This window comes from Marmota monax, unplaced genomic scaffold (assembly GCF_021218885.2).
Source record: "Marmota monax isolate L192 unplaced genomic scaffold, Marmota_monax_Labrador192_F-V1.1 WCK01_AAM20220418_F8-fsc00022, whole genome shotgun sequence".
Lineage (NCBI taxonomy): Eukaryota > Metazoa > Chordata > Mammalia > Rodentia > Sciuridae > Marmota > Marmota monax.
Genome location: NW_026695215.1, coordinates 17,371,282 through 17,395,671, shown reverse-complemented (window position 1 = coordinate 17,395,671; position 24,390 = coordinate 17,371,282). Strand labels below are relative to the sequence as shown.

Sequence of the window (24,390 nt, the reverse complement as noted above, 5' to 3'; positions counted from 1 at the left end):
AGTTTCTTGCTGGGATCCCAATCCATTAAATTAATTCCATAGCTTGTTAACAAATTCTGAACTGCTATTTGTACAAAAGAATAGTCAAATTCTATGTCATTTGCCAGCTGAAAAACAATGGCTTTTGCTGCTTTGTGAACTAAATCTAAGCTCTTTGGTTTAGCATTCAAAACTCCTCATGCTCTGAAGTTTAACCCAGTATTCCTGACTCTCTCAGGTGATTTTACTTCTCCCCTACAATTTCCTACTCCAGTGACATGTAACACCCATGATCTTTACTCAGTTGCTATTCTCTGCTCAATGATGAATAGATGCCCAAACCAAATATACAGAATTAGCTCTAATAGTTGGCCAACTTCTCCACCACATACCAGGCTCTCACAGTCCACTTTCCACCCAACTCCACCTCTAATTAACACATTCACACAGTCTGCAGTTCTGACTAAAGGCAGTGCAATGAGCACATTATCTAGAATACAAAAAGATACAGAAAAGCTAATATGTCCTCTACAGGAAAGACAAGTAAACTATTCTAATTTAAATGTTAAGCTGAACATTGTCATCTGAGTGTAGGGTTATCAAATTGTATGCAAATCTGATAAATAACTACTACACTATGAATATACAACATTATAGCTGTCAATGCAGCAACCAAAATACATAAATTATAGTGTTTAAAAAAAAAAAAAAAGTGGGTCACTACAACATGGCACCACTGCCAAACTCTGCAGGCAACTGTTTCTCTGGTGAGGAGCCCAAATCCAGGCCCAGACTCAAATACTATGTGTTATCTTTAGGCCCAGCAATAAGCAATTACAAAGGCTTTGCCTGGAGGCCTCATGAGGAACAGCAAGCTTCCTCACACCAGACCAGCTGCACACCCTGCACACTGAAATCTGTGGAGGCAGTTACTTTTAAGGACTAACCCCCTCCCTCTAATGCTAGCCATATTCACATGCATTTCTGCTTTCTTAGCCCAGCACCCACATTAGGGGCCCCTTTACTACCAGGACTTTACTGAGGCATTTTTCAGGTGCTTCTTCCATTATCTCCTTACTGGTGAGGGGCCTTATCTAAACATCCCCCCCAGTACTTTTACCCTCCCTGCCCCATAAAACATCAGGGTTCTTGGGCAGTGAGATAGTTAGGCCCCATCTGGCTGTATGTACTAACCAACCCACCCAGTACATTTCATAAGGAAAACAAAAAAAGAACATTGAGGAGCCAGCCTTTTTCTTTTGGCTTCTTGCTTCTATCTCAGTATGGGCACTAAGCTTAGTTGTTAATTTCAGTGTGCCTCGCCAGCGACCACTCTGATGTCTGTCAACACTAGACTGGCTGTATTCTGACCGTTTCCCCCTAGCTAAATAAACTAGGTATTGAAAAATAAAGGAAATTAGTGTAGTACATCTGGTTGTCTTGCCCTGGTAGACCTATTTCATCCCTTCTTAAGGAACATAATTTTAAAACAAACTGTCCGTAATATTAACTCTCCTGTAAGAAGAAATCATGTTCTCCCATGTTAAATTGTTAAACTAACCTTCAATACCAAATGGAGGTGTTAAGAGTAACTACAACTCTTAAAAATACAAAAGAAAAAAAACACACAACTGAAATATTCTGGGTCGTGAAAGAGAAAAGATTCCTCTATTCCTTTTTCTCATAGAATTTCCTTTGGAAAACTTGTAATTATGTTTTCTCTGTCTCTTTAAGATGTATTTAAATCTTTTCCAGAGCTAAATAAACCTTTTCCCAGTTCTATATCTCCAGGATTTTTTTTTAAAGGAACCCTGGAACCATGGTCAAAATGTGACTATCAAGGAAGATGGTCACATCTGACACTATCAGAATTTAGTCTAGGGCCCTGGTGCCAAGCTGTTAACCTCTTAATTGTCATAAGAACACCAGAAATTTTATTTTTCCCTTGGTTAAAGACAGCATGTATGTAATGAATTCTACCTGCCTGGCTATATAGGAAGATTTCTTTCTGTCTGTAAACCTGTTTAGCACATTGCCTATAATGCACATCCCTGTCTGGCTGAAAGCTTACCCAGTAATAAAACTGTCTTTTGTATATCTGTGGAAGGAATTCACTAAGTTGACAGCAGATTATTATTTCCCAAACATCAATAGTACTTTGAAATAATTCTACCTCTGGCACAACAGAAAATAAAAATCTTTTCATGAGCTGGGTATTTGCCTAACATGGTAGGGCACTTGCCTAACATGCATGGGAGCCTGGGTTCAAGCCCTGCGTTCAATCCCTAGTACTACAGAAACAAAAATCAAAAGATTTTCTTTATTTAGCTTGGTTCTAATTATTAGTGTGGTGATTCAAGAGTGAGACTTGGAGAAAGAATGATTAAGGATATGATTTCTCTTTTTTTGCCTACCATCTGTGTAATGTGGGTAAGTTATCTAACACTCCCAATTCTCTGTATCGACATCTAGATAAAAAGTTCCAAACTAAAATATTTTTAAATTATAAAAATTCCTAAACATTCCTTCAAAATTCAACCAAAAAAATTATAGTAGGAATTAGTTCTGAATCCTAATTCTTAAAATAATTTTTATTTATTTATTTTTAATTTGTTCTACTTAGTTGTACATGACAGAAAAATGCATTTCAATTCATCATACACAAATGGAGCTCAACATTTCAATTCTCTGGTTGTACATGATGTAGAGACACAACATTTGTGCAATCATACATGAACCTAGGGTAATGATGTCCATCTCATTCCACCATCTTTACAACTGAATCATAATTTTAAAAGACAAAAATGGTAAGTCAATCTAAAGACCAGAACCCAAGTGAACAACAAAAATATATATAGTTGATTCTCATTATTTGGGGCAGTTATGGTCTATAAAGTCACTGTGAATACTGAATTAGAGTACTGAACCACTGCTTCTAGGGGAAATACACTGTCATGCTTCTGGCAAGTCTCTAGTCACATTTTCCTCACTGTTCCATTTTGTCTCACTGTCCCAGATGTGAAACATATATAAAATATACAATATATAATTATGACATAATACAAGAATATAATTTAAATTATCATGTCAACATATAATATCCAGATTATGGTTTCCAACCTGTTTTAATGTACTTGTGTCAATTTCATTGAAGTATCTGCAGAACTGAAAACTAGGGACATAATAGGTCAACAGATCAATATATAACCATGTTTTATGTGAGTCTCTACTTAAAGACACTTTGAAGTACACTGCTGATTCACTAATGAACTTGCCAATAGTATTCCTTAACTCCTGCCTTAAACAAAACTTAACATGTGTATTTTTTTCATAAGGCACACCACAGCCTTTCCTGGGTACAGGAGTGCTAGATAGCACTGTGGCACTATGCTTGGTGAGGTACCTTAGAGAAATCACCAACAAAAAGCATAAGTATGGGGGGGGAGTGGTACTAAACAGCAAAAGATCCTTCTTTTCAGTATGGGGGTTGAAACAAGAGGAAAGAGCATCAACCTGGTCAATAGTTGAGAATATATGTTGATTCAAAATTCCTTTCCATTGAGCATGCCCATGTGCAACTGAAATGCCATGAGGACTGATCCGAGGTTATGATTTTGGCAAATTCACACATGAAATCTGAATAATGAGGACTGATGTTTATGTACATGTAAGAACATGTATGTTTATGTTTATCTTCACTAATATGCTTGCTTTGGAGTCAATAGGTTTCCTCATTCTGACTTTACCTCCTACAGCTTCCCCTTTCCCAGTTGTTTGTCTCCTAATTTCCTCACCTCACTTAATGGCACTAACAACTAACTAGTTATTCAGGCCTAAAACTTAGAAGACTTTTGCTTCTTCTCTTTTCCTGCTCAACACCTTATATCCCATCCATCCAATTGAAAGTTGTTAGTTCTACTTTCAATATTCTCCAATTCCAAAACTTCTCAGTACTTCCACCACTGACCATGTCACCACCACCACCACCTGTCCAAACTCAAACAATAGCTACGCTCCCACTATCTTACATGTAGTATTTATATTGAAATTGTCATATTTATTTCATTATCCATCTCCCTTTATGCCATCTCCACGAGGGCAGGGATATTCTTCCATTTGGTTTACCACAGCAACCCCAGACTTGAATGCCAAGCAAATAATAGGAAATACTATAGGCACCTGAAATGTCAAGCAATGGTAGGAAGGAAATGAATATGCATTAAATAATGAAGGCATTCTTTCCAAACCTTCCACTTCTCTTTTAGTTTTCCTTCACTACTATCTTAATTTTAACTCAATATGTAATTCCTGGATGCACGTGCTTTCCTTTTACGGTGATGTTTGTTGCCACAGAAGGAAAAATAGTTGTCAGTAAAAATTAAATCAACACTTGCTAACACAACTGACTTAATACATCTGATGTATATATTAACTCAGTTTTCAAAATATTTCATATATATAGATTTCTTCTCCAACAAAATGTGTCCCAAACTACTTTCTCAATCCCTTGACTCAAAGGGTACTCATGGACAAGCTTCAGAAAATACCATTACTCTTTAAGATCAGATATTAAAATACCTCTGAGCTCTTGCTTTTCAAAGCTAGAGTGGGTAAGAATGGATTACTGCATGCCTTCTGGTACTTTTAAAGTGATAAGACTCCCTTTAAATTTTTCAGATCATGACTAGTAACAACAAAAATCAGGAGCTTGTCATATCTACTTTTACTGATTCTCTAGCAATTCTTCCATTTCTGAAGACAATATTCTATTTAAAATCTTTGTACTTTATTACATTAGGCAACTTACCTTTTTTCTTTTTATCACCTAAGATGGATATACAGCTAAGCTAAATCCAATATAGAAGAAATTGCTTTTGAACTGTGGAACCAGAAAAGCTTTTTTTGGTGGAGGTAGTGGGGAAGGGGTTACCAGGGATTGAACCCAGGGATACTTTACCACTGAGCCACATCCTTAGTCCTTTTTTTGAGACAGGTACTACGTTGCTTACAGTCTCTTTAAATTGCTGAGACTGGCCTTGAACTTGCAATCCTCATGCCTCAGCCCCGCAAGATGTTTAAATTGTTAACTTTAAACAAATCCCAAGCTACTAGGATTCTAGATATGTGCCACCATGTGGAAATATGCATTTTTAAGTATCATTTCCCCCATAAGCCTGGTAATTCCAATCCAAGGCTACATGAAGTAACATGAGATAAGTAACATAGATAAATAGGAACAAAATACAAAACCCTAATAAAAGCTATGATTTTGGTGAAATATAATTACTTGATGCTTTTCTTAAGGGCTTTTTCCAGTTTCTTCACTTGCTGTTTTTGAAGTTTTAATTCCTCTTGTGTGGGCCTGTTGAAAATACACCACGTTGAATGCATTCAATTAAGTGAATAAAACAATAAAAATACTTTACAGAGGATATCCTGTTACTTGTCACAAGTTCATGAAAATTCTTTAAAAATTCTGACTGCTAATAAGGTGTTTACTGGACATCTGGATTTCTTCTATATAATTCCTTATTCAAAACCATTTACTTGTTTAATTTATTGTTTTTATAGTGAAATATTTCAAATATACAGATGTTAGAGATTACAACAAATCCTAGTATATTCACCAGCTTTACCAAATTTGAATATTAATAGATTTATTCCAAATCTTTAAAAATGTACTTAAGAACTCCATGCGTCCCTCATTAATGTCATTCTTCTTCCCACACTATCCTAAATTTACTGTTCCTTATTCCAAAGCATTATTCTTAAAATCTTTACTGTATATTTATGTAACCATAACCTAGCAGTTTTTCAGACTTTATATAAATGACTTATATGTAAACCATTAATAGTTTCTCTTCATTAAAGTTTAAGCTTTAAAGTTTGGCAATGAAGCTCAGAGATAAGATACTTTGCCTAGCATCCACAAGTGCTGGGTTTATCCCCAGCACTGCAATAAATCAAGTGTAAGCTTTATGAGATCAAGGGATTTGTATGGTCATTGTTTAATCCCACAGCTTGGAGAACTGCCTAACTTATTAAAAGTATTCAACAAATATTTGCTGAATAAAAATAAAGTGTCAACAATGTTCACTCTGTATTACTGTCAACAGATGGCAGTTTCTCTTTGTAATTATGGTGCATATAGCTTTCTGTTGTGTTACAAGAACTATTTACTTTTCTTCTCTTTCCACAATAAGAAATCACAAGATATTCTCAAGTAATTTGGGAATGAGAAACCCACTGGTATAAAACTTTGAACATTTCAAAATCACTAAGTTACAATGTTTTCACCACACACACACACTACACACACACACACATAAAGTGTAAATATTTGAGGTGATGGATAGGTTAGCTTAATTATTCTACCTCATATTCATAAAATCAAATTACTTTGTACCCCAAAGACGTATACAACTATAATTTGTCAGTTAACAATTTAAACAATTTAAAAATGCAAAAAAATCATGCTCACTGGAAGATAAAAAGAAAAATAATATGGCTCCACTTACAGAAAGTCTAGGAAATATAAACTATTGTATAATGGCAAAATAAACTGGGAAGAAGAGATTACAAAAGAAAACTTTTAGGGTGATGATCTCAATTATGATTGTTTCACAGAGTATACGAATGTCGAAACTTTTAAATTATGTGCAATGTATTGTATATCAATTATACACCAATAAAGCTAATTTTAAAGGAAAAATACCTACTCGAAAGTTCTTACCCAGTTTTAACTTCTTCAACACAGACTCCTATTTTCTCATTTTCCTTGCCTGTCTATGGGTAGACCTTCTGTCATTTACCATGGGACACAAATAACCATGAATATGAGTGTGAAGCACTGTTATGGTTTAGATGAGGTGTCCCCCAAAAGCTCACATGTGAGACAATGCAAGAAGGTTCAGAGAAGAACTGATTGGGTTGCAGGCCAATCAGTGAATTAATCCCCTGATAGGGATTAACTGAGTAGTAACTGAAGTGGTAGGGTGTGGCTGGAGGAGGTAGGAATTGGGGCGTGGTTTTGGGTTACATGTATTTTTGTCTGACAAGTGGAGACCTCTCTGCTTCCTGACATGATGTGAGCTTCCCTCCACCACATTCTCCCACCATGATGCTCTGCATCACCTCGATCTCTAAGGAATGGAGCCAGCCTTCTATGGACTAATACCTCTGAAACTGTGAGCCCCTTAAACAAACTTTCCTCCTCTACAATTACTAGTTGGGTCCTTTAGTCACAGCAGCAAAAAAAGCTGCCTAAAATAAGCACTCAGGATGGTTGTAGGGTAAAGGGGTTAGAATGGTTTAACATAACAAGTTCCAGTATGTATTTACTTGTCAAAGGACAAAGAAACATTACTTTAAAAAAAAAATTTAAAAAAGAAACATTACTTGAGTTTCTCTCACCTGCTTTCCAAATCTTTTTGGAGGTTCAGCTTTTCACTTGTAAGTGCATCAATCTTAGATTTTGCATCCTGGAGTTGATTCCGTAATGACTGCAACACATTTCATACAAAAATAATTAACTTTCTGGGTGATTATTTTACTTTATAAGAAAGTGTTTGGGGCTGGGGATCTAGCTCAGTTGGTAGAATGCTTGCCTCACATTACAAGGCCATGGGTTCAATCCCCAGCACCACAAAAAAAATTTTTTTTAAGTATTTATTAGTTATAGTCCCCATACCACTAGAAGGCATTTATAAGTCGGTGATGCACCCATATTTTGATAATCATTTTCTTCACTTGACTGACTTTCATCTTCTTTATAGTGCCTGTGAAAAGATACATGTATACATTTTATGAAAAAAATATTAAAAACATTTTGCTAATAAAAATTAAACCAATCTAATAATAGCTTAATAATCTAACCATGACTTAATCCAAATTTCCTATTTATTCACATAAGAAATGGCATTAGAACACGTTACTTACAAAAATAATAGTACATATCTATTAATTATCCCTTTACTTAGAGTATATGAGAACGAGAACTTTTTATTATTTACCACTGGATCTCACTGCCTAGAAGATTATGGGACATAAGAAGAGCTCAAAAGACACTTATTGAATGAATAAACAAATAAAACAATGCAGAACATTAAAGAAGTGTTCTTCTTTAAAATGCATTCTCCACATACAGTTTTTATCTTTCTAGTACCTGAAGCTCAAATAATCTAGCTTAAAAAAACAACAACATAGAACATAGATGGACAAGACCACAGACTTTAGTCTTGATTCAAACCTCGGCACTGTTGTTAACCAATAGTTTCATCTGAATAGATCAATCTCTCAGAATTTAGTCTTATCTGTAAAAGAGGAAGTTGTCACATCTACCTCAAGATTAATGTGAATACAAAAGATATTAAAATGCAAATAAAATGTACTAAAGCATATTCTATGATCCACAGAGTGCTAACAAATCACTAACAATCTTGATGAGATAATACTGTACTCTCCTATAAAGTAACCTCTAGCTAACATGTGGCCAATGAGCACTTGAAATATTGCTAGTTGAAGTGAAAAACTAATTTTCATTACACTTTAAATTCAAAAACTGAATCAGTGTATTTTTCTTTAAAATACAACTTCATTGTTCAGGACAAGATTTCACTTTAACTGTCTACTTCCAGTCTGCATTTGGCCTCAAGAATGAAATACCAATTCATTCCAGAGTCTCCAGCCTGCCAGCGTGCCCTGCAAATTTCAAATCTGCCAGTATCATAATTGTGTGGGTTGTGCTGGAGTTAAAGGGTAGGTAAGATTTGGAAAAGCACAAAGAAAAAAGGTAAAGGCATTTTAGACTGTTTGGATTCTATGAGTAAAAAGGGTATAAATATAAACCACATCTGCTTTGGGAAGGCTTCTCTGGTCACTCCAATCAAAATTGATTCTGCTCCTATTCTAAATTCCTACAGTACTTACTGTCTATACAATCTTTAGAAATTATTCACTATGACATTATATATTAGTGCTTAAGTCTTATGTTATTTTCATTAGTGTTTACATTTTATCTTCCTTATTAGACTGTAAACTCTAGAAGGACTATTATCAAAAACTGTCCAATCTCTGTAGAATCTATACAACACTGTGTCTACCATTGAAATGACAAAGTCAGAAATCTCTGAGCACTTGATATGATGCTTTCTGACTAGAGTGATTCACTTTTAGCCTTAGTTGCTTTTATCCTTCTCTTCTTCGATTGCTCCTTTCTTCTTTCTTTTCCCTTTCTTCCCCTGCCCCCAGCTATTTCTGAAAAGTCATTCTTAGGGCAAGAATAGTCAAGTATATGCTTCATGGAAGCAAAAAATGTATCTGATTTGTTATCCTGGGATCCTAAGTACCTAAAATAGAACATGACACCAAGTAGATGCTCAAGTAAATGTCTATTTATTGAAAGAACTGCTCCATTTATAAACAATGAACAGAATAGCTACTGTTCATTAAAGCATTTTAGATTACATGGTCTTAGATATTCTTCAGCTATTTTTAGGTTAACCAAAGACTATTTACCCTTACTTCTTTATTCAGAAGTGACATGTGTGCTTTAATCTATATGGTTTTCACTGACATTTTTACCTTTATCTCATAAATCTGATCCTAATTATGTTACACTTTGGTAGGCGGCTCATTTACTTCTTTGCATTTTGTGGATATACTTGGTAACTTTTGAGTGAGCTAGGTGACGTCAATAGAACAAATTATAATACTGCGACAAAATAAGAGGAAATGCCATTTCTGCTGTTAACTAATACTTTGATGGTTATTGAATATATGTATATTAATATATTTTAACATAGGTAGTAAAATACAATATTTAAAAATACTTCTTAGTGACATTAGGTAGATTTCTGTAGGATATTTAAAGTTTCAAAAGGCTATAGAAACTTTTGATATGATTCATTACTGGATAGTAACTTCAAAAGTTGTAACAGGATTATTCATACCTTTGTGTATAGATTTTTCTTATTTTAGATTCATAGTAGTCAATTAGGCAAAGCAACCTAGAAAATAAAATCTATATTGAATTATTTTCAAAATGCAGTATGATATCTACTATTCTAACATAATTTCAAATTATAGTGATAAAAGGAAGTACAGATTATCTGGCAGGATTTTAAAAGTTTAAAAGACTCCTGTCAGAATCAAATATTATACTAAGTCATATTTTATATTATTTTTAACAGATGTTTAAATAGCCATAAATAGTATACTTTAACCTATTAAATGTATATTCTCCTTGTTCTAACAAGTCTACCTCTAGCAATCTTGCCCACAAAATATTTGCCCAAGGATGCAACTGAGCATGAACAAAGTTATCCACTATATCATTTATAAGAGTGGAAAAAAAAAAACAAACAAATCTTCTAGGCCTTCAACAGGAAAAAGGTTAAACAGTGGCACATCCATACTATAAGAAATAATGTGGCACTGGGAGTAATGATGTAAATTTGCATCATGTCCTAATAAGGATTGATGAGGGAAAAATATTGTACAACCAAATGTATAATATTACTCTATTTGGTCTAGAAAATAGAGAAAGAAATTATATATAAATTTATGCACGTGTTGAAAATGAAGCCTCTCTGGGGCCTCTACCTTTCACTCCTCTCTGTCATACTCAGCATCCCATTTGCCCCACAGGTACAGTACATACCACTATCTGCCTTATATTTACTTACATACCTATCTACTCAACTAGCCAATGGGCTCACAGAATGCAGAAATCATGGCTTCACTCATCTATGTTTGCTCTATGTTAGACTAGTGCCTTTATACCTTTTGACAATAGCTGTATTTTTAATAAGGTTAACTCAATTTTTAATTTCAATGTCTCAAACCGAAGATTTGCTTCATTAAAAGTCAAACATAAGGCTGGGGGTGTAGAGTTCTGGGGTAGAGCATTTACCCAGCATGCAAAAGGCCCCAAGTCTAATCCCTAGCACCACAAAAATAAATGAGAGCAGAAAAAATCTCTGGCCCATTAGACAAATCCATACCTGGATCAGCCCAACTTTATGTGGCAATAACAAGTTCCCTCAGTTTCTCACTCACTCATATTGGCTGTTCTGGGGGTTCATTTTGTCGTTGCTTTTGTTTCCCCTTCATTGCTCTATCCTTTCCTCCCACTGTAACTCTCTCTGCCTCTCCTCCTTTTTAATCTTTTTTACCTTTATTTTCTCTCCTTGCTTTCTTCTTCTTTCCATTTATTCACACCTATCACTAACTACATATTTTATGAATCAAAGTGTTTATCCTTCCTTTTTCTTCAAAAGGATGAAAATTATGTAGATCACAGATGTATTCTCAAATCTTCAAACTTATATATAACTTCATTTTTTATGCACAATAGAAGCACCTAATATAGTTGATTCTCAATCCTATTACATAAATATATAAGACTAGTTTAAATGCAATCAGTTCATATTGATGAGTAAAAAACACAAAGAGATACCTTTCATTCAAAGGAGAATGCAAATATAATACCAATACAACTTATATTGCTAAAAATACTAAGCATTTAAAACCAATGCCTACAAGTCTAAGGTGGTATAAAAGGGAAGAAATGAAAACAAGAATAATTATAGTTTTGACTTTGAAATTATGTAACTGTTTTAAGTAAATAAAAAAAGGCAATTCCTAAGAATTAAAAACAAGTTAAACTCCAATGTTTACTAATTTGGTGACACAAACACACAGAAAAGTGGTATTTCAAGATATTTTAGAAAACCACATTTTGACTGCATCTATGGTAGAATATAAAACACTAAAGAAATGTAAATTTAATTCAATAGGCTTATTGTTAGTAATTCTGGGATTACTTTAGAATATTTTAACACATTAAAGGTTAAATTAGTTATATTGATCCTGGATTCATCCACAACACCACAAAAAGAACAAAAGAACAAAAAGAACAAACTCTTTTTAAAAAGTTATGAAATAAAACAAAGAGTTTAATTAAAAGTACTGTAACATTAACTTCAGCTGGAAAAAAAAGATTTATTTTCCCCCAGAAACACAGTTCCTAGCTCTTTTCACTGAAGTCTTAAGTCAAAGAAAACGTAATAACTCAAGCAATCTCAACATCTATACAGTAGTATCTAAACACCATTCCTTACTAAAAGTAATCAGTTGTTTTGATAAATGTCTGATAGGTTAACCAGGAGTTTTAAGAAGCTGGAAGAATTGGACATTTACATGCGGAAGAATAAAACTAGACCTCTCTGTTATAAAAATAACTCAAAATAGATTAAAAACTTTCACATAAGGTTAAATCTAGGAAACTACTAGAAGAAAACAAAAAATGCTTCAGGATATTGAAATGAGCAAGATGTTTTGAAGAAAACCCTAAAGGCCCAAGAAACAAAAATAAAAGACAAATATGATTACATCAAACTAAAAAACTCTGCATAGCTAAGGAAAGGATCAAAAGAGTGAAGAGACAACCGATAAAAGAAATAACTGCAAGCCATACATATGGGGGTTGATATTCAGGATACAAAACCAACTTCACATACACAATACCAAAAACCAAATAATCCAATTTAAAAATTGGCAAGAGGCCTCAAGAAACAATTTTCCAAAGACAACATAAATGTCCGATAGGTATATGAAAAAATGTTCAACATCACTAATAATCAGGGAAATGGAAATCAAAACCATGAGAAATCACCTCAACCCAATAAGAATGGCTATAATCAAAAAGATTAAAGATAATGAGTACTGGCAAGATTGTGGAGAAAAGAGAACTATGTATACTGTCAATAGGAATATAAATTAGTACAGCCATTGTGGAAAACAGTACAGAGCTTCCTCAAAAATTTTAAATTGCTATGTGATTCAGCAATTCTACTGGGTATGTACATCCAGAGGGGGAAAAAAAAAACAGTAATGTCAAAAATACTGCTGCACTCCCATGTTCAAAAGCAGCATTATTTACAATAGCCAAGAAATAGCAATAACTTGAGTGTTCATAAATTGATGAACGAATAAATGTGATATAGATATATATATACATACATATACAATGGAATATTATTCAGTCGTTAAAAATGATGAAATCCTATTATTTACAAAAAACACATAAATGGAACCAGAGATCTTACATGTAGAATCTAAAAAAAGTTGATTTCATCAAAGTTGAAAACATGGGGGGCTGAGGTTGTAGCTCAATGGTAGAGCACGTGCCTAGCACATGTGAGGCACTGTGTTCAATCCTCAGCACCACTTACAAATAACATAAAGGTACTGTGCTCATAAAAAAAAAAAAATGGTTCTGGGAGATTTGGGGGGAGAAGCAAGGGATAGAGAAAGGATGATCAATGGGTACTAAGTTACAGTTAGATTGGAACAAGTTCTGAGGTGCTACAGTAGAGTGATGATAGGTAACAATAATAAACTGCATATTTCAAAAAGCTAGAAAAAAGGATTTTCAAAATTTTTACCCTGAAGAAATGATAAATGTTCAAGAAACAGAAAAGTTTGACCTAATTTAAATATGATATAACATATACATGCAACAAAACATCATATTATTCCACTAGTATGTACAATTTGTATGTATTTATTTATCAGTTAATAAAAATTAAAACAGCTTTATAAACTAACTGGGAACTCAATTGTTAATTTTAAATATTTGTGTTATTTTTAACAAATATCTAATTTCATTCCTCAAAGAGCTCTAGGGCACTAGAGCATATAAAAAAATAAAAATAAAATAAATATAAATATATTTATATATTTATATTTATTTTATTTATTTATATGCACCACATATAAATAAATAAAATAAAACTTAAAAAAGTAAAGAATGGAGAAGGAAAAAAGCAGAAGAGAGGGAGAGAGTCTCCTCTATGAGAAATATAACCACTCTCATCTCCCATGATAAACTCAATTTTTTAAAAAATATTTTTTGGGGGCTGGGGCTGTGGCTCAGCAGTAGTGCACTTGCCTGGCATGTGTGAGGCACTGTGTTCGATTCTCAGTACCACATATAAATAAATAAAACAAAAGTTTAAAAAAATATTTTTTTAGTTGTAAATGGACACAATACCTTTAAGTTTTTTATTTACGTATTTTATATGGTACTAAAGATCGAACCCAGTGCCTCACACATGCTAGGCAAGCATTCCACCACTAAGCCACAACCCTAGCCCAATAAACTTATTTTTGAAAAATGACTTTAGCTACATTATCATCTTATGGGGTGAACATTACTGTCTATCCAGGACGGTATGAGGAACTCTTTTGCAGAGATAGGCAAACACTCTGTTTTGAGTGATGATGCGTTCTTCTTCCTCCTTTGTTAATCTACAGATATCCTTTTGCAGAGAAGCAATAATCTCTTGTTGTTCCATTCGTTTTTTCTTGTAATGTTGGCATCTGATCTGTAAGAAATTTTTTAAAAACATGATTATGATATGTACCTCTAAGACATGCTGTCTTAATACTTTACCCAAAGTCATATTTAGTTTCTATTGAAATAATAAATATGATGGCATCAAATTAAAAAGTTTATGTGCAGCAAAGAAAACAAGAATGCAAAGAGAACCTACAGAACAGGAGAAAATCTTTGTTACTCTTCTCACAGAGGATTAATATCCAAAATATATAAAGAATTCAAAGCCGGATATGTAGGTACATGGCTGTAATCCCAGTGACTTGGAAGACTGAGGATTGCAAGTTCAATGCCAGCCTCAGCAACTTAGCAAGGCCCTAAGCAACTTAGTAAGGCCTTGTCTCATTATTTAAAAAAAAAAACGCTAGAGATGTGGTTCAGTCATTAAGCAGGGTTCCATCCCTAGTACCAAAAAAAAAAAAAAAACAAGAAATAAAAACAAAAAGAACTCAAACAACCCAATCAATAAACAAGCAAATAAACTTAGCAGACATTTCTCAAAAGAATACAAATGGCCAGCCAGATGTGGTGATGCACACCTGTAATCCCAGCAGCTTGGCAGGCTGAGGTAGAAAGATTGTGAATTCAAAGCTAGCCTCAGCAATTTAGTGAAGCCCCAAGCAACTCAGCAAGAACCTGTCTCTATATAAAACAAAACAGGCTGGGGATGTGGCTCAGCGATCAAGTGCCCCTGAGTTCAATTCCCAGTACCACAAATGGAAACCAATATGGAGTTTTCTCAAAAGACTACAAACAGAACTACCTTATGACCCAGCTGTACCAATCCTTAGTATTTATCCTGAAGAATTAGAACCTTCATACTATAGTGATACATGCATACCTGTTTATAACAGCACAATTCACAATAGCCAAACTACGGAACCAGTCTAGTTGTCCAGCAATAAATGAATGGATAAAGAAAATGTGACATATATAAACAGTGCAATTTTAATCAGTCAAGGGTCATATGTTTTCTCTCATATATGAAAGCTAGAGGAAAAGGGAAAAGAAAGATGGAGAGGACACACAGGGGAAGGGAAATACTGGGGAATGATATTGGTTAAATTATTATATCATACGTTTGTACAAATATGCAATGAATCTCACCACTATGTACAATTATAATACATCAATAAAATATGAAAAAAGCTCAGCATGCAATAATAATAATAATCAGGCATGCCAGAGAACAAGAAAACACAAATAGAAATCTAAACAAACACAAAAAATGGTCCAATTAGAACCAGATAATCGAATTATCAGATTTAAATGGAGATAAAGTTCACACCACATAAAATTAACCATTTTAAACTGAACAATTCACTAGCATCTAATACTCTTGTAATACTGTATGACCACCACTCCCATCTAAAATAAATTGAATAGATTCTAAAATAAATTAACTTAGTATGTTCAAAACAATTTCAGAAAATTAAAAACCAAAGAACTAAACAAATTCTAAAACAAAAAAATCCAATAATCCACAGAAAATATCTAGAATAAAGTATCAAAAGATTAAAAAGATGAAGAATAAAAAACATAAAAGACATAGGGATTCAATGATAAACTCTAACAGAACTGAAATCCTGGAAAAACTAAAAAGAGGGGCTGGGGATGTGGCTCAAGTGGTAGCGCGCTCGCCTGGCATGCATGCGGCCTGGGTTCGATGATCCTCAGCACCACATACCGCCAAAAACTAAAAATAAATATTAAAATTCTCTCTCTCTTTAAAAAAGAAAAACCGAAAAGAGAACGTGATGAACGCAATATTTGAAGATATAATGGTTATGAATTTACTAAAACTGATGTATAACATCAAGCCACCAATTCAAGAAGTGCTACAAAATCTGAGAAGGATAACTCAAAAGTAAACTTGACTAGACACAAGGTAAAACTACTTTAAAACAAAAGCAAAGAGAAAAATATTAAAAGGAAGCCAAAGAAATGGTAGAATGCCTTCAAAGGAGCGACAAAGACACTGACAAGTGAACCCTCAGCAGAAACAATGGAATCCAGGAGAAAATGGAAATATGGAAAGGAAATAGCTTCCAAATTAAAATTATATATCCAATGAAAATACTCATCAAAATTGAAATGTTCGATCTTCAATTTTTGATTGAAGGGTTGGTGAGGATATAAAGAAATTAGAACTTTCATACCCTATTAGGAATGTGAAATGATAGAGCACCTTTGGAAAAGCCTGGCAATGTCTTAAAAAGTTAACATGTATTTATTGTATGTCTCAGCAATTCAAGTTCTAGGTATCTACCAAAGAGAAATGAGAGCATATGTCTACACAAAACCTTGAACAGAAATATTTACATGAGGTCAGTTTCAAATAGCCAGAAACTGAAAACAACTCGAATGTCCATCAACAGGTGAATGAATAAGCAAATAGTGGTATATCCACACAGTGAAATACTTCTCAGCATAAAAAGGAACAGACCACTGACAGCTATTAGCTAGCTTTGCATTCCTGTAATGAAATATCAGAGGCAATGAAATATCAGAGGCAATTAACTTATAAACAGCACAAGGTTATTTTAGCTCACAGTTCTTGACATTTCAGTCTAAGAACAAGTAGTTCCACTTTGAGGGACTAAGAATTAGTGTGGAGAGAGAATGGCAGATTAGCAAAAGGATGCACTTTCCAGCAGTTCTTTAACAACCAGAATCCCAAAGCTGGAAGACTGCTTCTCAGAAAGGAGGGAAACTAAGAATGCACTGAAACTTAATACTAAACTGTTGTTTAAAAAAAAAAAAAACTTGGAAAAAAGACACACAGAAAGTCAAATTTAAACATAAGAAATATGTTAGAGGTGCACCAGCAGTAGACAAAGGAGATGACATGGCCAGCAGATAAAGAAATTTTTAAAATAAGAAAAAATTGACTTTGGAAAATCTGTGGATTTAAGAGGAAGGTTAATTTTAATGGACACAGTCCGAGGCAAAGTGGCTCAATGAAAGCAAATCCAAAAACAGCTAGCCCAGGAGTTGGGATTCAATAAATGCTTTCTGGATGCAATAAATGCTCCTGGGCAGGGAAAGCCACAGCCACTGTGTGGTGCAGTTCTAGATGATCAGGATCTCAGAGGAAGCTACCAGCAGCCAACTAAAAAAATATCTCAAAGGGTACCTGAATCAGAGACTGCAACAGGCACAAAGATAATTTTACCTGGACCGTTCAGACTCTGGATCTTAATAGAGAAAGTTGTTCTTGTCACTGGCGCCCCACAAGAGCTACTGGGAAGATGTCTATAGGGACCACATAGGAGAATCTGCACTCCAGGGCAGATACCCTGTATTTCATACTCTTAGTGGTAAAGGTGAAACCTGTGGAGGTTTAGATCCCTACAACCTAAAAGTGGATTTTACTAGAGGCCCTAGAGACCTAGATGCAGAGACCAGCACCTCCCCAGCACTAGAGTGGATCAAATACCAAACACCTACCCAAAAAGTTCCAAAGTTCAGATAAGACTAAGACTAAACCCCAACCAATGGAACTTCCAATTTAGAATTCTGTACCACCCCTGCTATAGAAATACATAATCTGAGCAGGGAACAGTGGTGCACACCTGTAATCTCAGCAGCTCAGGAAGCTGAGGCAGAAGGATCACGAGTTCAAAGCCAGCCTCAACAACTTAGCAAGGCCCTAAACAAGTTAGTGAGATCATGTCTGTGGGAGGCCATCCTTCACGTGATTTGAATTACCTCCCTGGCTGAGTGAGAGGCGCTTGGACACAGCTGTGTCAGAGCTTTCCCCACCCTTCTCCAGGTCCAAGGGCTTGTCCATGCAGAGGCGTGTCTGGCCACTGCCCCAAAGACCCAATTATCACCCCTGACCTTGGGATGCTGCCCCCCTTAACCTTCATTGGATGGGATTTTCCCTGGAATTTTTTGTTACCCAATAAAAGTCCACTCCCTGGCGTGTTCTCTCTCTTGCTAGCCTCTTCAGTAAACCTCCATACCGAATTAGGTGGCTGGAGGCGGGAGCTGGGAGAAGCCATCCGGGAGACGGTTTTAAAGGTAATTGGAGTCTTGTCTCTTTAATTTAAAACTCCCTAGCATTTACTCACAAATCGAACCTTTTTTAATGAAGCCAGCGCTGGATGCATGGCAGACCTGTCTCTAAATAAAATATCAAAAAGGGGTGGGGGTGTTACTCAGTGGTTAAGCAACCGGGAGTTCAATCCCTGGTACCAAAAGAGAAAAAGAACACAATTTATCAGCACCCAAACTGTGCTATCCCAGCCTTTACTGGGAGACTGGAAGCTAGATCTACTCAAATCAGCTTTGCCTCCTAGTCACAACAGTTAGCAGCTAAGTGAGGAACACAAGGCATTTGTTTAACAATCCCTGTCCATCAACCCAAGGGTTACAAAGCCAAAAACAAATAAAAATGCAAATCTATCCCTGCTGACAGTTCTGACCACCTCAGTGGAAAAAGCAACTCTTATGAGTTGCTCTTCTCCCTTATTTTTCTTTTCTCCATTCTCCCATTTACATATTTTTTTTAATTTTAGCTTTTTAATTTTTTTCAAACACTTCATTATACCCACTTTTTACTTTTTCCATTATGCATAATTTTGTGTGTGCAGGGAGAGGCATAGATGCATGTGTTCCCACAGCATGGATATATTCATTAAAAATATATATATACTCATAATTTTACTTTGACATTAATTGCTTTCTTCTATACTTATCTACTGTTTCGCCTTGATTTGACTTAGGTGGGGTACAATTATATGAGGGTTTGAGTGGTTTTGATCTTATATTTGCTGATTTGTTTTTACCATGGTTTTTGTCCCTCTTGTCTCCTTTTCTTCATTCTCTTCACCCACTAACAGCCAAATTTTCCTGTTCACTCTTTCTTTTTAAATAACTTTTATTTCTTTATAGCCAACATCTGCTACCTATCCCCTGTCTCAACACTTTTTAAATATTTCAAACTTTCTCTCACCTTCCTACCCTGTTTTCTCTTTAAGAAATTGTACTCCTGAGGGAGGGGAAAGGAGGGGGCAAAGGGGTAGGAATGATGGTGGAATGAGTTAAACATCATTACCCTAAGTACATGTATGAAGACACGAATTGTGAGAAAATACTTTGAGTACAATCAGTGACTTGAAAAAATTGTGCTCTATATTGTAATATGAAATGAATTGCATTCTGCCATTGTGTATAACAAATTAGAATAAATAAATAATAATAATAAAAAGGTATATGAAGTGCTCACTTCAGCAGCACATATACTAAAATTGGAATGAGAGAGAAGACTATTATGGCCCCTGTGCAAGGATGACATGCAAATTCGTGAAACGTTCTATATTTTTTGGGTGGAGTTAGAGAAGATAATGCTAAGTGAAGTTAGCCAATCCCAAAAAAACAAATGCCGAATGTTTTGATATAAAGCTGATTCATAGTGGGGTAGGGAGAGGGAGCATGGGAGGATCAGACAAACTCTAGATAGGGCAGAGGGGTGGCAAGAGAAGGGAGAGGGCATGGGGTTATTAATGAGGATAGAATGTGAGGATCATTATTATCCAAAGTACAGGTATGAAGACATAAATTCATGTGAATATACTTTATATACAACCAGAGATATGAAAAATTGTGCTCTATATGTGTAATAAGAATTATAATGCATTCTGCTGTCATATATAGAATTTTTTTTTAAAAAACTATGCATTCATTTGAAAAAAGTTTATGAAGAAAGTTTCCAGGAATGTTCCAAAATACACTTTTAAAAAGCATACATTAAATTTTATAAAAATGTGTCCATATTTAGAAAATAGACTGGAAAGATATACACAAACATTTTAACAGGAGTTATACTAGTTTTATTCTTCCTGCATTTCATTATTTTTCCATTTTTTAATAATAAAATTACATTAATAGAAAAATAATAGGTATTCTTAGAAGGATTTAATTTAAAAATTTTAAGCAGTCAGGAAACTTACAATAAGTTAATTGAGAATAGTAATTAGTTGACTAACAAACAACCATTTATAATAATAACCATTTATTTAATTCATGATTCTGAGGGTCATTGCTATGGGCTGGAACAAGCTAAGTGGTTCCTCTGGTCTTATCTAGGCTAACTCTTGATTGTGATCAAGCTGCCAGGCTGACTGGGGCTGGCTCACTGTTGGCTGGGGTATTTTGGTACACTTCCATAATGTTTCAGATTTCTACCAGGCTACCCAAGCTCAGGCATGTAGTCATTTAACATGTTTATAAGCAAGTTCCTGAAATCAGCAAGGAATCTTGTGGTCTAGATTAGAAAAAGGCATACATTGCTTCTGGAGAATTCTATTGGCCAAAGCAAGTCATAAAACCAGCTCAGACTCCAGGAACAGGAAGAGGTGATTGCCCGTTAATGAGAGGAGCTGAGAAGTCACATCATGAAATAATTTGGTGTGTAGCGATGGGAATACTTGTTGGCCATTTTTAAAAATCAATTATATCCAACACTAGTCCCTATTTTAGAAACAGAAAATACACCAAATGTTAAGGTAATGAGTTGTATGTAAAAGACAGTTGTGGAGTACAAAAATAAAATTAGTGTAAAATTACAAAACTAATCATCCAATTCATATACAATTAATCATAAATCTGTTAATACATACTTCCACTTGTATAACAGTTATTCAGCAGGGCAAAAATATATCTATAACTTGCACATCTGTGAACAATTTATGAAGATTTCATAGCATACTGTGATTAATAAATTTGATTTTTACCCATGTGGTAGGTGGAAAAAAAAGACATTGTACTCCCACTAGATTATATAGTTTATGTAATTTTTGCCCATTCACATTGTTGTGATTACTGTGACACAGTGGATGACACAGCTAACACCAATGCCTGATCTAGTTCACCATTTTTATTTTATTTTTATTGTTGGTATTGAAGTCCTGACTTGTGCTGACTTCAGCATTTCTATATAGTTGTCAGTGTTACAGATGTCGAAGTAGACACCAGATAGTTATCTTAAGGCTATTCATGTGTTGCTGACATTCATGGCATTTCTGGCTTTCCCCTCTCTGAAAAGGGTCTAGAAAGTGGGTCACTTCAAGATCAAAGTAGGGAACCTGCTGCTGAGAAATACAACTCAGCCAAGCCAATATAATCTAGCCCCACCTGAGCCTGAATATACTTTAACTCATAAATGTGAAGAGAGAAACCCCAAACCAATAACCAGGCCCTAAGGAAGAATTCCCGCCTGAGAGCCTGATGAGGACCCAGAATGACATCCCAACTCTTCTCATCTGCCCAATCCTCTGTGTTGTTCTCAGGCTCTCAAACTCTACAGCAGCCTCTTGACTCTGGTGAGAAAAGGACTTCTCCCTATGACCCTGTCCTCAGTCAGCTGTCAGCTCCACCCCAGGAGAAGCCTGCCTTGGTTCCTGACCTGATCCCCATGGTCTGAGTGAGTGTGCATCTGCTAGATTTAGAGCCTAAGGCTTGAGAATTTTGATCTGACCTTTGAGCTTATCATGCAGAGGAAATGTCTGTCATGAACCTGTCGTGATTAAGTGTGTTTACAGTGTTTAGAATTAATCTAGAATTGTTTGCTGTGAATTGATTATGTCTATTGCAGTGCCTAGCATTAAGGATTGTCATTTTCTTGATTAAGAACCTATAGAGTGAAATTGTATTGAGTGATTTGAGTGAATAAAGCATTGAAAAGGGAAAAAAAAAAAAAAAAGGAAGAATTCCCAAGATCATAATGGAATGAAACTAGAAATCAAGAGTAAGAAAAATGAAAAAAATAGAAACCACCTAAAAACATGGAGACTTAAGAATAATTTTAATTAAGAATGGATCAAAGAAGAAATCAAGAAATTCTTAGAAATGAATGAGAGCAGAGATACAACATATCAAAATCTCTGGGACAGTATGAAAGGAGTACTAAGGAAAAAACTTATAGTATTGACTACATTACAAAAACAGATTCCCAAACAAATAAACTTATGCTCTACCTCAAAGCCTTAGAAAGGAAAGAAACTACTTCCAAATTCAGAGGAAAAGAAATAAAGATCAGAGCCTAAATTAATGAATTAGAAAATTAAAAAACAAATATACAGAATCAGTGAAACAGAGTTGGTTCTTCAAAAAAGATAAACACTTAGCCAAACTAACCAAAATATAGAGGACCCAAAATTAGAGGATCTCTGATAAACTCTAATAAAAAAAAATTAGAATTGAAAAAGGACATATCACCATAGACACTTCTGAAATCCAGAGTATTAGAACTCATTTTGAAACTGTATACCCCAATAAATTGGAAAATCTAGGAAACAAATTTCTAGACACACATAGCCTGCCCAAATTAAACCAGGAAGATACAGAAACCTAAACAGACTAATATCAAGTAATGAAATTGAAGCAGCAATTAAAAGTCTACCAACAAAGAAAAACACAAGATTGAATGGATTCTCAGCTGAGTTCTATGAGACCTTTAAAAAAGAACCAACACCAGTCCTTCTCAACTTATTCCATAAAATTGAAAGTGAGGGAACACTCCCAAATACATTCTATGAAGCCAGTATAACCCTGGTACCAAAACTAGACAAACACTCATAAAGAAAGCTCAATATCCCTGACAGAGATGCAAAAATCCTTAATATTACCCTCAAAACACATCAAGAAGCTAACACACCATGATCAAGTGGGCTTCATCCCAGGGATACAAGGTTGGATCAACATACAAAAATCAATAAGTGTAATTCACCACTTAAATAGAATTAAGGACATATGATCATCTTAACAGATGTAGAAAAAACATTTGATTAAATACAGTAACCATTCATGTTGAAAACACTGGAGAAGCTAGGGATGGAAGGAATTTAACCTCAACATCTTAGTCTGTTTATGACAAATCCTAAGCCAACATCATAATGAAGAAAAACTTAAAAGCATTTCCCTAAAATCAGGAATAAGACAAGGATGTCTACTTTCACCACCCATATTCAGTAGTTATCAAAACTCTAGGGGTTTTACTTGTGTAGTATGTTGGGGTTGTACTTGTGTAGTATGTGTGAGGCACTGGGTTCGATTCTCAATACCATATATAAATAAATGAATAAAATAAAAGTCCTTCAAGAACTAAAAAAAAAAAAAACCTCAAAGCAATCAGGCAAGAAAAGGAAATTAAAGGGATATAAATAGGAAAAGAAGTCAAACTATCTGTTTGCTGATGACACAATCCTATATCTGGAAGACCCAAAGAATTCTTTCAAAATTGATTCAGCAAAGAAGCAGGATATAAAAATCAACCCTCAGAAATCAATAGCTCTCCTAACTCTAACATAGTGATTCTGCCAAGACAAATCAGGAAAATCACTCCTTTCACAATAACTTTAAAAAACTAAAATGCCTTGGAATTAATCTAACCAAGAAGGTGAAAGACCTCAATGAAAACTACATAACACTGAAAGCAAGAAATTGAAGACCTTAGAAGATGGAAAGACCTCCCATATTTTTGGATAGGCAGAATTAATGTTTTCAAAATAGCCATAGTATCAAAAGCAAATATACAGATTTAGTACAATCCCCATGAAAATACCAATGACATTCTCCACAGAAGTAGGGAAAAAAAAGTTCTAAAATTCATTGGGAAGAATAAGAGACCCAGAATGGCCAAAGCAATTCTAAAAAACAACAATACAGGAGGCATCACAATACCTGATCTGAAATCATGCTGCAGAACTGTACTAACAAAAACACCATAGTATTGGCATCAAAAGAGACATGAAAACCAATGGAATAGAAGACACAGAGATAATTTTAAGAGCCATCCATAGGCCGAGTGTGAACTAAAAATTGGTATCATAGCCAGTGAACAGGAGAATCTGACTTCCAGTAGAAATTTCCTCTGGCCTAGAATGCCCAGACACCTGTGAGCCCTGTTCAGCTCTGCCTGGTCCAACACAAGCACTGGAGATGGGGTGACCTGCTGCAGCCACATAGCCTCCCAGAGATGGGCATAACTCGCCCAGATGCCAGTC

The 24,390-nt window shown here is 34.9% G+C and overlaps 1 protein-coding gene and 1 non-coding gene across 10 annotated transcripts in view; one reads left to right on the top strand and one right to left on the bottom strand.

Moving 5' to 3' along the window:
* Cep70 (centrosomal protein 70) overlaps window positions 1-24,390 on the bottom strand; it is a 53,131-nt gene that overhangs the window by 17,017 nt on the left and 11,724 nt on the right. For 6 of the 9 annotated variants that reach the window (XM_046431618.2, XM_058574969.1, XM_046431619.2 and 3 more), the window contains 5 exons: window positions 14,200-14,369; window positions 9,930-9,986; window positions 7,670-7,757; window positions 7,393-7,481; window positions 5,267-5,341 (listed from right to left, as the gene is read on the bottom strand). In XM_046431618.2, the coding sequence (XP_046287574.1) occupies window positions 5,267-5,341; window positions 7,393-7,481; window positions 7,670-7,757; window positions 9,930-9,986; window positions 14,200-14,369 (479 nt within the window). The remainder of the gene's footprint in view (window positions 1-5,266; window positions 5,342-7,392; window positions 7,482-7,669; window positions 7,758-9,929; window positions 9,987-14,199; window positions 14,370-24,390) is intronic. The other 3 variants (XM_058574965.1, XM_058574968.1, XM_058574966.1) reach the window with 2 other exon arrangements.
* LOC124084630 (U6 spliceosomal RNA) lies at window positions 19,606-19,710 on the top strand. Its single transcript, XR_006849171.1, has one exon. It is a non-coding gene; the product is annotated as a U6 spliceosomal RNA (small nuclear RNA).